The sequence below is a fragment of the Lygodium microphyllum genome, chromosome 15 (assembly GCF_053477565.2).
Source record: "Lygodium microphyllum isolate KBCC chromosome 15, Lygodium_microphyllum_v1.1.10, whole genome shotgun sequence".
Taxonomy (NCBI): Eukaryota; Viridiplantae; Streptophyta; class Polypodiopsida; order Schizaeales; family Lygodiaceae; genus Lygodium; species Lygodium microphyllum.
Genome location: NC_141149.1, coordinates 78,804,521 through 78,818,198, shown reverse-complemented (window position 1 = coordinate 78,818,198; position 13,678 = coordinate 78,804,521). Strand labels below are relative to the sequence as shown.

The 13,678-nt window shown below is 39.7% G+C and overlaps 1 protein-coding gene across 2 annotated transcripts in view; it reads right to left on the bottom strand.

Moving 5' to 3' along the window:
* LOC148024694 (mannose-P-dolichol utilization defect 1 protein homolog 2-like) overlaps positions 1 to 11,128 on the bottom strand; it is a 55,231-nt gene extending 44,103 nt beyond the window's left edge. Inside the window, exons 1-3 of one of the 2 annotated variants that reach the window (XM_087694349.1) lie at positions 10,743 to 11,128; positions 9,720 to 9,873; positions 9,536 to 9,605 (exon numbers count right to left, since the gene is read on the bottom strand). In XM_087694349.1, coding sequence (XP_087550475.1) covers positions 9,536 to 9,605; positions 9,720 to 9,873; positions 10,743 to 10,874 — 356 coding nt within the window. In that variant the 5' untranslated portion in view covers positions 10,875 to 11,128. The remainder of the gene's footprint in view (positions 1 to 9,535; positions 9,606 to 9,719; positions 9,874 to 10,742) is intronic. The other variant, XM_087694348.1, reaches the window with a different exon arrangement.
* Between the last annotated feature and the right edge of the window lie 2,550 nt (positions 11,129 to 13,678).

Below are 13,678 nucleotides of genomic sequence, written 5' to 3'. Positions count from 1 at the left end.
GGAGGACCTTTTGAGGCAGCCAAGGGTAGGAGAAGACAAATCAACAACAGGTGACAGCATCTATAGGCTGTTGAGGCAAGGCAACAACAGTAAGTGGCTCATTTTCTTCAGTTCTTTGCATCTACAAGCAGTTGAGATACGGCAATAACAAAAAATAACAAATTTTCTTCAATTCTTCGCGAAAAAAGTCTGATTTTTCTCTCTCCTCAGCATTCTCTCTCATCTTCCAACCTTGCTTCGAAGATTACAACATTGAGATTACCATAGGCTAAGAAGTTTCAAGTTTCTCTATTGTAAACCCTAATCTGCAAAGCAGAAAACCCTAATCTGCAAAGCAGAAAACCCTAATCTGCAAAGCAAAAATTAGGGTTTAGCAGCAGTCTCGAGAAGCGTGCCAAAAATTGAAAGCTCCAAGACTTGGATTCAACAGAGCTAAAGCTGTTTTTAGTCAAATTCAAGTGGAGGGACCAACAAATCAATGAATTTGGGGCATTTTCCATCTCCATCAAAGCGGGTGAAGGCCAATTGACTATCTGAATCAAGGGGCAAATCAGATTAAAGACTTGCTAGCCATTTTGGACAGTAAGGGGAGTTAGCATATCAAAAGGGATTGGGAGAATTCCATTGTACATCAACTTCTTCTTCAATTAAGTTAAATAAATACCGAAAGGGGCGTCAATTTTAAGGCCAAAAGGATATCCATTGTCCAAGATTATAAGTTAATTTGCATTTCTCAGTTTTGTAATAAATATTATTGTTGTAACTAAGTTGTAATTAGGGAATTACTGCCCATCCACGGAAGGAAGGTTAGTTTCAATGGGGTCTTAGGGCCTCCTTTTGCTTGCAAGGGCTTAGTTCGCATTGTGTCTATCTTGTTGCCTTGAGGATAGAAATTTTTAAGCCAATACAAAATGATCTATGTCGCATAGAAGTGTAAGGTGGCACAAGGAGTGCCAAGGAAAGACGCACATACTCCGATGGAGTAGGAAACAAAGGTCGATGTCGAGAATCTTCAGTGATATAACCATTCTTGCCACAAGAGGAGCACCCAGTGGTCTGTCCTATTTATGGAAAAGTTGTAAAACTAGTGTGTCCAACCTATAAAGGGAGAGTGAGAGGGAGAAAATAATGGTATTCCCCCAATGAGGCAATGGATATAAGAGGGAATCTGAAAGCATTGTCAATCCCACAACATTTGTCTTCACCAATGAAGAAGATCTTTAGCTCTCTCAACACCTTTGCTCTGATAACCATGTCAAGAAAAGTGACAAGACAGTAGGGACTGGTACCATATCAGAGAGAGTAGGATTTATGGAGAGAAACAGAGTATACGACAAACGCCGAGAGAAGAAAACTCAAAAGAAAAGTGAAGAATGTGAACACTGAATCATGCTAATACAATGGAGGAAAGCTCTAAGATGAATGCACTGTCTCGGCTAATCAAACAGTAGCAACTAAAGGGAATCTACACAATCAAGGGAGCAAAACGTAGTCGTCCGAGAAGTAGGGTATCGAGGTAAATGTTGAATGGTAAAGGACAGCTGTAGAGGGAGCGGAACTAGTCCTCAAGTGCTATCACAATGGAGAAAGAAAGAAATCAGCAACCACCGGCTCCACATAATGTAGGACGACAGGACAGCCTGCAACAAGCTGAAAATGCAATGTCAAGATAATCACCAGCTGCAAAATGCAGGTCCAAAAGCCACGTGTCGCTGGAAAAGGGACCATGAAACTGGTCTATGACTCACATAAAGCAGTAGTCCCTTCAATTAATACCTGGTCTTTTCACATACACACACAAACAGAGACCTCACTCCCTCGCTCCACCAGATTGGCCCCGAAATGGAAAGTTACAAATGAGATATTCCAAAGTACAAAACCTGTGAACTGTTGGCTTTTATCTTTTCTGAGTAAATTTCAGTTGCATAAGGACAGTACAACATATCCATAACAACATCCCAAGTAGGAAAACATTTTCTGTGAGCATAACTCAAGAATTCAAGTGTAGAATTGCAATCTGCATAACTCTGTATTTATTGTTTTTCACCTGTTTCTTGACCTGTTCTCAGTCTTATTCCATTCCAGATCTGTTCCATACCAGTTGGACTACAATCCCTTTAACCCTGCATCATTCCAACAGTAAAACAGTCCCACAAACAGCACTAAATCAGAGCTGAAAACCTTGTTCTTGTGTGGCGTGATCAACACTTTCTTTAGTTCCTGCATTGGAGGAGCAATCAGCTGCTCCTGAACCTGAACAGTGAGGCTCTTGCCTCACCAAAAGAGCAAAGAAAACACAGAACTGTACATTCAATGGAATCAACCCATCATGCAAAGCATTTCCTCTAAGAATAGAGAGAGAGTTGACCAGAGGGAGTAAGCTCTACCTCCGTACATGAGTCAGAGACAAAGAAGTACTCTCCATAGCTGATATACTTGCAACAATCTGCCCTCAAACCTTGAAAACTTCACTCTCAGATCTGTCCCTCATGCCTATTACTTTTTTTTTTTAATACTCTCTCTCTCTTTTGAGAATTTGTACCCAAATTGTGACACATGGCATACATGTAACAATTTTTCTGTTTAAACCTTCTGGTCTAAAATTCTTCATGATCGATGCAAAATTTGACCTTGACATAGACCAGAGAATTAATCCTCGTGCAAAAACAAAGATAATGACGAGAACAGATTCTGGGGTCCAAAAATAGTAACTCCCTAAATTTTAGGAATGGTGACCCCTGCATTCCTCAAGTTGTTCTGAGCAATTTTTATCATTGCAACCACATCAAAAAGTGTAATGTGGCTCAACTACGGTGACTTTTATTCCATGAGTATTCTCACATGTGCATCTTCTATCTTGGCCAGGCTCATTGTCATGCACTATCTCCAGTGGCTAAGCACAGAATCCCAAACACTGGCATTCTATTCTTCAGTGCCTATTCAATATGGAACTGGTCCCGAGGCTCACACAAACCATTAGTCCTATTTGTGCCAAAGGCTGCCTCTTCTAGCCATGCAAAGATCCTGGCTTAATTCAAGAGAACTCTGGGGGTAAAAAGCAACAGCAACTAAAGAAAAGAAAAATAAAATATTTATATAAGTAAATAAGAAAAGCAATTACAAAAAGTATCACCACCTGGTGACAAACCAACTACCAATACGCAGGTCTAATTTGCACATAATCTGGTTGCCGATATTGGAAAATTTGTTGCCAACCAACTTGAAGAATGTGGACAGCTAGACAACCTGCATTGCTCCAAAATGCAGCCTGCAGATGAAAAGACAAGGTACCTAGCAGCAGGTAGTAAGAAAGAATAGTCCACGAACTGTAATGTCCTCCAAGGTGGGGTGAGAATAGCAGCAAAGAGCCTAAGGAGCAAAGAGAAGAATGATAGATGAAGAGAGTCAATGCAACATGTGACAGGCATTGCACAGTCTTAAGTGGCACCCCAAAATGTGGGTGCCCAACCCTTTTTGGGGATGTAAACATGAAACCAAAAGAAATTAAGAAAAAGAAATGAACTGAATGAATGGGTTTCTCAACATGATTTGCCAGAATATCAAGCAAAATTTTCAAAAAGGTTGTTCAAGTGTTGAAGGTTTCCAAAAAGTTGAAGACATTAGAAGTGGTCACATCACAGGTTTATAAGCATCCATGGCCTAACTTATGGGCACACTCTTTATTCTTTATTTGGTACTTGGGCAACCTATTTTGTGATACGACAACTCCTTTAATTTTGTCTATAGAAGAAGGGAGTGTGGATACAGTCCATTATCCATTCACTTGCAAATTCTTGATGTGGAGAGAGGGAGCTTGTGGAGTATATGAGCTAGCACTCAACCATTGTACTATTTTCATAGTGGATTCCTTTTCCCGGTTACAACTTACACATTATCTCTTTCATCAATCTTGTGTCTTTCATTATTTCGTTGCATGTTTTACTCTTCTAACATGGTATCAAATCTTTAAGGTTTGTTGATAGAAATATGCTTGTCGATGTTGTTTTGAACAGTGCATGTAGATTTGCATTTTGTTGTACCATGTGTGCATCCCTACGTATAATTGATGCTTTCAAGGTTGTTTATTGCTTGACTTCCTTGTTTCATTCATAGGATTCGTGTCCTATTCTGCTCACATTGCCACTAGACTAGCCATTTGAAGTCTTTGCATTTGCTACCTCATGTGATGCACTCGCATTGCTTCATTTTGGAATCCACTTTTGTGGCAAGTGACCTTGTCCAATGGCCTTCATTGACTCCCAAAGCACTTGCAACTATTCCTATCGGGTGACGGCTACATGTTGGATGAGTGGGAAAGGTAGATGGGTCAAATTGAGGGTTGTGAAGGACGCTTTCAATTGTGAGATGGATTGTTTTTGTGGTCAACATCTTGAGGACCATTATTTTCTTGAGAGATTGTGAGATTTTGGGGGATGGAGAGAAGTACAATATTTGTCTTGCTAAGTGATGAGAGGCGAGGTTAAGGATCGTAAAATAATTAAGGAATTCTGTTTGCATTTTGCATAACACACAAGCACATGTAGATAAGCTAGGCACTATTTATTTAGTCCATCCATCTTTTCGTGTGAAGCATTGCTTGTATGATTGTATGGCATGGGTTCCAATCTTTGCATTTTTTTCTCAACACGTGACTAAGCATTTGAGTACATTCTCGAAGCATGTTTTTTCGAATAGGACACAATTGCACTAAATCAAAAGCAATAACTATGAAAAACATTCTCAAAGCATGTTTTTTTGAATAGGACACAATTGCATTGAATTAAAAGCAAGTAACTATAAAAAACAACAACATTTGAAGACTCAAGGGTGAAGAAGTTTTGGTTTTCTTGAGAATTAGCATGGGAAAAGGGTATCAAGGAACCTACTTTTATTGATCTTAATTGAGGTACGGGCAAAAGAACACTTTCAAAATTTTGGAGAGACATTTAGACTGCATGAATCATGACAAAGATGACTATCATTGAACCAATCAATGCCATTGTGTATGGGTCACTTGTGGGCAGTTGCCCTTGACAGGAGAAGAATATGAAAGTAAATTTGGCAATTCTGAAATACTACCGCTGACTGATATTGGGTCATTGGACACCACCACAACAGGACTTACCTATACGTTCGAAGAGGACAAAGGTCATGAAAGGCATAACCCATGGAGCTTGTGATTATCTGATCAAGCCTGTAAGGATGGAAGAACTCAGGAACATTTGGCAGTATGTGGTTTAGAAGGAAAGGTAAAGATCTTGCAGGCTGTATACTTGCTGATGATATGTGCCTGGGCAAAACATTGCAGTCCATCACATTGCTCTGGACGCTGCTGAAGCAAGGCTTTAATGACTCTCCAATAGCAAAAAGGGTATTGATAGTGACACCATGTCTTGTGAGCAATTGGGAATCAGAAATACAAAAGTGGCTGAGAGGCAAAGTGCAGGTGAAGGTGCTATGTGAGTCAACGAGGGCTGATGCTATTTCTAGCATTGCTAGTTTCCTAACTCCTAATAGTTCATACCTAGGATGGCATGCAATTTATGTAAGAACGTGTTGCTGGTCTCAGAAATTTTTCAAAAGCTAGTAAAGATCTTACAAGCTGTATCCGAAGTGCCTAAGTGGGGTAGTGCCTAAACCTTATCCCATTGCTTCGTTTCAAGCTTTTGGGGATGGCACAACTGGTGGCACCATGCTGGTCCAGCACAGCTGCATAAGATCGACCCCGATACCATTCAGTCCCTAGTGTAGTACAAGTCATATAAGCAGAAGCAAGCGACGAACTGTGCGCAGGTGCTGGTTGCATTGGGGGTGGCAGACCAAAGTAGAGGTAGGGGCGGGCTGCAGCAGATGACATCGTTGGATCTGGGTTTTTTCCTACAAGCACAGCACATTGATGCTGCCTCGAACACAGAACGGAAGCAGTTTGGGCAGCCACTGGGGGCTGTGGGGGAGGTGAATTGTATGGCAATGTGGGGGGTGAAACTAGAGGAAGGGCTCTTGTCATAGTGGATTCCTTCTCCTAGTTACATCTTGTGCATTGTCTCTTTCCTCCATCTTGTGTCTTAGATTATACTGCTGCATGTTTTACTCTTCTAACAGAAGACATGCTCTATTATCAAGGACTATTGTATGTATCACCTTGATCGCTTCAATTACATATACTTCAAACAAGGCATGACCTTCCAACTGTAGGACATTTTGGGATCAATAAAACAATAGAAGCTCATCTCTCAAGACTATTGGTGGCCTCAAATGTGGAATTTAGTCAAAGATTTTGCTCACACATGTTATACATACAACAAAGCCAAAGTCTCTCACCATCGACCTCATAGATTGCTCCACCCCTTGCCTATTCCTAATCACCCTTGGTCATCTATGTCAATGGACTTCATCACTAATCTACCTTTTTCCAACGGGTTCAATTCCATTCTTGTGGTGGCTAACAGATTTACCAAGATGGCACATTTTATCCCTACCCACCACAAGACAATTACTAGCCTTGAACATATCCACCATTATCATGGGTTACCAAATGTCATTGTTTCATATCAAGGACCACAATTTGTGTCAAGTTTTTTGGAAAAGTCTCCTCAAGTCCCTAGATGTCCAAACCAACCTCTCTTTGGTCAACCACCCTTAAATGAAAGGAGAAATAAAGAGACTAAATCAAGTCTTGGAGTAATCTCTCCAAGGTACAATCAACTATCATCAAGATAATTGGATGGATTTATTTTCATTGACTAAATTCACCTATAATAACACTAGTTGTAGCTCTAATGGGCAAACTCCATTCTTTGCCAACTATGAAAGTCACCCTAAAATGGACATTTGTATAAGTCACCCAATAAAAAATCATGCAGCTATAGATCTAGCTAAACACTTATCAAAGATCCATAAGGAGTTAAAGTCATGTATTTGACAAGCCCAAGAAAGACATAAAGACAATGCCAATTGGCAATGGATGCAACATCCAACTTACAATATTGGAGATCGAGTTTGGTTTTTATGACAAGATTGATGCTCTTTTCGCCCATCCCAAAAGCTAGATTATCAAAGACTTGGGCCATTCAAGATCATTGGCCAAGTGAATCAAGTCACTTATTGTCTCTAGTAACAGTCCATGAGAATTCACCCAACATTCCATGTCTTGATCTTGGAACCTTGCTATACATCCTCAATAAGGAAAAGAAACTTACAACCACCATCACCTATTGAAATTGAAGGTCGCCCAGAGTACAAAGTCGAGACTATTTTTAATTCCAAAATTTCTCACTGAAGGCTTAAACACCTTATTCATTAAGAGGGCTATGATGCTAGTGAGGGAACATGGAAACCAACCTCCCATCTTTGTTGAGCAATTGCTAAAGTAAAGGAGTTTCATCAACGACATCCATTGAAGCCAAGAGTCTTACCACCAAGAAACCCCACCACTCCTCATGGAACTCATCACTAAAGGAGAGAATAATGTCATGGATACCAAGAAACATATATCTTCTGGAAAGTTCTAGGTGATCCTAAAATTTAAGGTTCTAGAAGAGTGCTTGCATCGACACTTACACCAACATTGCTTATGTTATCGCTTATGTCAGCAATGATGTCATCATATAGAACGCTTCTCCTTGATCACCTCAACTCGTATATAAATAGGGGTCTTGGGCTGCAAGCCCTTTAGTCTTACCAATGCCAATTGTGAGACTCCTGCGAGGTAAGTCCTCTCTAGTTTCAATCCAAGCCATATAACTCCAGTTTTGTCTTATCTTATCTTTGATCTAGTCTTGCATCAAGAATCTAGCTTTGTTGTAAACACCATTGTATCAATCTTGTATCAAGAAGTATATTGTTGTAATTCCTCTTCTTGCAATAAAGAATCAAGTTATTCTTCTTCTTCAAGTTAATTCCTTGAAAGTTAAAAGATAATAATCCTTGTTCTTGCCAAGTTCTTTTTGCCCCCATAACACAAGGATTATTGGTTCTCTGCTTATGATGTCCCTTCACATATTCAATGGGCCACTCTAACATAGGGATATCCATCCCATGCTTATAGTGCACTTATTTATCCTCCCTAGGCTATTTATACAATGACCATGTCTATGCCCAATCACACATTTGGATCCATGGTGCATACCTCATCAATGCACACTTTGGAGTAAATCCCCAAGTGTACTCCAATCCATCTTATTCTCCCTACTCACCACTAAGAACACTCCTATTGTTATGGCTTGAGTGACAAGACTCATGTTAACAAATTGAATTTTACAACTTGGTCAAACCTCATACAATGAGTGCTTCAATCTCAAGGTCATTGAAACCTAATAGTTCATCTATAGCCTATGTCAGACCCTCCACTTGCCCACCACAATAATATCCATCAATGTAAGGCTGGCAATGCCACAGTGAATGTCAAGTTGATGCATGGGTTACTTCTTGAGATTCTCAATTACAGTACTTTTCCCTAGCATTTAATCATTAAAGTCATCCTCTTGACCACTATGCATATCAATCTCAATCATGAGCTAAAAGAGTTCCCCGTTAAAGAAGGGGATAATCAAAAAGTCAAGTTGGCTAAATATAGGCAGTTACTCACCGCGTTTGCTGCTACTAGCACACTGAAGTCAAGATAACAATCAAGTTACACTATTTCTAAACAACCTGTCCTCAAAATACTTTCACTTCATGCAGCAAATAATCTTGTTGCCCAATTGCCAGCCTTATGCAAGTTTGAATGTCTGTTGTTGCATTATGCTCAACTGCATGACCAAGTCAACAAAAAGACCACCTCCCCATTGCCTATTTTAAAGGGGACTCTCATATCCTCTTCTTTGAATGGGATATCTTGAGGTGGCAAGAACTCTCTCAAAAAGTGAAGGCAAGTTCTGAAAAGGTGTGACACCCCTTTTTCAAAGGAAACCAAAGAAATGAAACCTATTTGGCAGCATTTGTCTAAAAGAATAGATATTGTACTCACTGCCAAGGCCAGGGTCATGTGGATGGAATGTTGTAACAAGGCCTAGGGTCTTCAGCTTTTGGTACTAAGCATCAATCAAATTCTAGGTCTATCCCGTCCATGCATAGACCCATAGTGCAAGAGCTCATAAATCAATCAGGTCTGGCTCTTTCTAGTGCAAAGTTCTCCTGTATCACCAAGAAATGGAATGGAGTTCACCAATATACCATGCCCTAATCAAACTGGTCAGTCTCCATAGTGTTTCAGAGAATTGAAGATCTTTCTGTTTTGGTTAGACAAGAAGAAGTAGACCATACCTAAGTTCATTGAAAACCACAAGACACAGCAAGATAAAGACAGCTGGCACTCTTGTACCTACTACTTCTGTACTTCTCTTTCAGGAAATTACAAGGCCGTAAAGCAAACAAACAATAAGCTGCAGCTTCTTCTGAGCAACTCACATTGATTCTTTACACAATTAGTAAAGGAACCTGTCTTTCCATTGAAACCAGGTATGTGTGCACAAGTGATAGATTTAGACCATCTTCTTAAAAAAGTTAAATTAACTGCCTGCTTCTTCAAGGATACATGCCAGTTTTTAACCATGTGCCAACACACAAAGGAGAGTAGCAGTACATAAGTGCAATCTGTATGAGAGCTGCAAAGACCAGAAAAAGTAAGAGTCAGATATGTCTTGAAGCCCCTATGCTTAACCAAAACCAACTGAGGCGAAGAGAAAGTCAGAACGTTAGTACGTGATATGACTCCTTACACTGTAACAGTATAAAAACAAGTTCACCATATGCTGAAAATGGTAGCTGCTTAAACATGCAGTATGCTAGGGCAATTGTTAGACCAACAACTTCCAACTCGAAAGCAGCAGCACTGAGTCCCTTTATGCTTTTATTCTTCAATATTAAATATATCTGCCAATAAAAAACAGAGATGGTAACTATCTCATTAACAAAACATACAAAGCCACAAATTGCAAGGTCCATCATTTGATAAAATTTAAATCATGAACATAACAGAATTTTGCTCATGTAAAAATATTACTTAGTGTCTCAGACCAGGATATCTTGGTTCAATGTGGGACTGCTTATCATTAGCAAAATAAAGATAAAAATAACTCATGTGGATATTCGCATATTAGACAAGGCACTTCAGAACATTGATCCCTCTGCAACGAGTCATGACGAATAGCTATTTCCATTCCTGCATCTCTACAGAATATGGGTCCAAGTAAAAATGTGCCTTTAAGAAGTTCCACTATGCGTTGGCTGCAACCTTCATCCATTTATAGTCTTTTCTTACTTCACAGAAAGGGTGTTAAATCCCCTTTCAAAGATTGGCCCAGGGTCAACAACAGCCGCATGAACCCATGCATGAGATGAGATGCTGGCTGTGGTATAGCTGACCTCACCTACTGTGGGACTACTGCACAGGATTGTCCCCAACAAATACTCTATCTATGTTGCAGGAAAGGATTTCAACAGTTGCCATTAAGGGATTAAGATGTCTATGACATGGTCAAACATGGAACCACGGAACAAAATGCACCTATGGGAGAGTACAATTTGCTCAAATGACGGGAAAGATGCATCTACTGGAGACTACAGATTGTCCAACAGACAAAATTACACCTACTGGAGATCAACGTCTTTTCGGGTTATAGAGGAAACCCACATATTTGCATATTCATGTTACAAGGATGGCTCGACCGGCATTAGTTAATCAATGCCCTTTTCAGGAGGAATAAAAAAAAGAAAAACGAAGAAAGAGATGCGATTGATACCTGGGGAACCTTGCAGATAGTTGAGGAGGCTATGATGGAATAGCCGACGAGCTTCGAGAGCAGGGGGAACAAGCAATCTGCAGGCGGAAATTGGTAATGTCGCAGGGAGGCGGACACACACGAGGAATCCATGGCTACAATAGATCGCAATGCTCTCTCTCTCTCTCTCTCTCTCTCTCTCTCTCTCTCTCTCTGTGGAAAATAGATCTGAGAGGAATTCACTGATGCGCGCGCGCACACACTCTCTCTCTGTCTCGCGCGCCTCTCTGTCTTCTGTTCTTCTATCCCTGAATCGTCGTGCTCCTGGCGTTAGAGCTCCACTCTCTCTGGGACGATTGAAAGGTTTCCATGTGTCTGTTTGTTATGCTGCCATGCCGCCACCTCATGATTATTTACTTATTTATTCATTCTATTCATTGGGAATCGGGAATCCACAAAATTACAACAGTACAATGCTTTATGCCGGATTGTTACCCATTCTCTTCATGGTTTGAAAATTTTCTTACACAAAGAGAGACTAAATCTTAGAAAACTCACTCAGTTTTAGATGGTAAAATGTGAGTGGAGATCTTATGCATCCCTAGGCAAGGTTACTTGTTATCGAACAACTAAGGTTTAACGTAAATGAATTGTAAACTTTTTAATTTAATAAAATATTTAAAATTTAAAGAAGAAGATTTGAAGCCTTCAACTTACAAAATCTTTAGTTGTAAAAATGGTAAGTATTTGTTTTAATTCAAAAATCCCTTTCTTGAGTTAAAAGTTTGTATTTTTGTCCAAGACCAATAGCTTAAGTGGAAGCAAAATGGTGTAAGAAACCTAAAGTTAAGGGTTCCATTCTTGGGGGTTGTAGTAAGACACCATGTATGATGTGAAAAGTGATTTGACTCCACTTAGTTGGTCACCAAGTTGGCCCTTGTAATGGAAACACATGAGTTAGTAATTATGGGTTTGGGTGGCCCTTGATTACAAGTATTGATGTAAGCCCAAGATATTCAATTAATACAAACTAATGTTTGCCGCTTTGTAGCAGCCTGTATTATGTCTATTTGTTTGTGTAGTGTGTATGCATATCTATGCTTCTCTCCATGTATTATGTCTATTTGTTTATGTGGTGTGTACACATGTGTTGTCAGAGCGTTTGGGGTCAAAAGTCTACCACGGGGATAAGAGACAATAGGGTAAAGGGAGATTCAATGAGAGGAGTAGACAGAAGAGAAGGGTTTAAAGAAATAGAAGATGTAGAAGAATACTCATAGAGGTGAAGCGAGTCAATTTATTTCTACATCCTGAGAAGATAAATCTCTTGTAGACAAAAAAATACATACGTAAAACAATAGCTTCCTCTCTACTGCTCAGACTGTCAATCTAATGCTTCCATTGGCTCCAAAAGAGGGGTAAAATACAAGACCCATGGCCAGATTTCTCCCAAATCGTTCATTTTTCTTCTCCTAATTTGGAGTGTTACCTAAAAACTACGATCGCGTGTCGCACGATTTCGCCAATCTTTCTTTTTGCATAAAATCCCCAAAAAATGGCTTAAAGCTACTTGCTTTTTTTTACATATCATCCTATTCTAGAAATTGTCTACAGTTTTTGGATATTTACAAGAGATAATATCTAAAATATCAAAAAATTGCTAAACTTGTCCAAAAATCTAGTACTTTTGAACCATCTACATTACAGACACTTACCTTAATGACTAATATGGCATTGGCTCTCTAGATCAATAAGAAAGATGAATGATGATGCACTCTAGAGTTTTTCACATTGTATCCACGTAGTGACACAACATCCACCCCCTCCTAACTTGCACATCCTCCGGCATGTGCCAAAGTCTTAGGAGTCTGCAGTGTCAAAAGAAGTGTCATCTATCATGTCAATGTCTTCATCTTCTACCTCTTCTTCTTCCATATTCTCATGTTCATGCTCGGTATCCAACTCCTTGAACTCATATGCAGAAGACTCCCTATGTTTAAAGAGCTTGATACGTTTTCCAACCATTGGAATCCTTAGAGCTATCCCATCCATCTCATTTAATGCATAGGTACCATTGTCAAAAACAAACCTTACCACATATGGACAAACCATCGCTTTGCCGTCTTCTGACTGGCACTATGTTGATTTTCCAAGCTTCTATCATAAACCAACACCCAGTCCCCTTCCTGTATAGCTTGTCGTCAAAGTCTGTGTCATTTGTCAAACCTCTTCTTGTTCTTGATCCTTGCAGTATTTAGCTTTTTCATGGTTATCTCAATGTCTTTAGGCCTTCTTTCTAACTATCCAATGTGTAGGACCAGCAACTCTTCTCTATTCAAACCCTCTTCCCATGGTAGAACACTCCAAGTAGCAATAATCTCCTTAATAGGCATGATTGGCTATTGTCCATACATTAATTCAATAGGCATATACCCTCTAACTGCACTATGAGTGGTCCTATCGCCCATAAAGCAAAGGGTAACATTCTTGGCCACTCTTTCATCCTGCCGTTACATGACTTTGCTAATGCCTTAATAATAGACTAATGACCTCTTTCACTTTTGTCATTGCTTCAAGATTGTAGGCTGAAGTTAAAGCCAGCTTGATACCCAATCGTGAAAAGAAGTCACGAGCCTCATTCGCATCCAATTCTCCTCTATCTACAACCACTTTACCAACACAACCATACCTACAAAAGACTTCTTCCAATAAGAACCTACAAACTGCTTGAGTAATCTTTGTACTAAGAGCTCAACCTTCCACTTAATTTGTCAAGCCTTCTCGTGCAAGCACAAGATATCTCATATTCCATAAACCTATAGGCATGGTAACCAAATGAACTACCCATTTGTAATGCATAGATAATGGATAGGTCGATTACAACCCATCTCTATGCTTTACCATGGAATACATCTGACAGTCACTGCATGATTCCACATAATGCTCCACATCTTTAT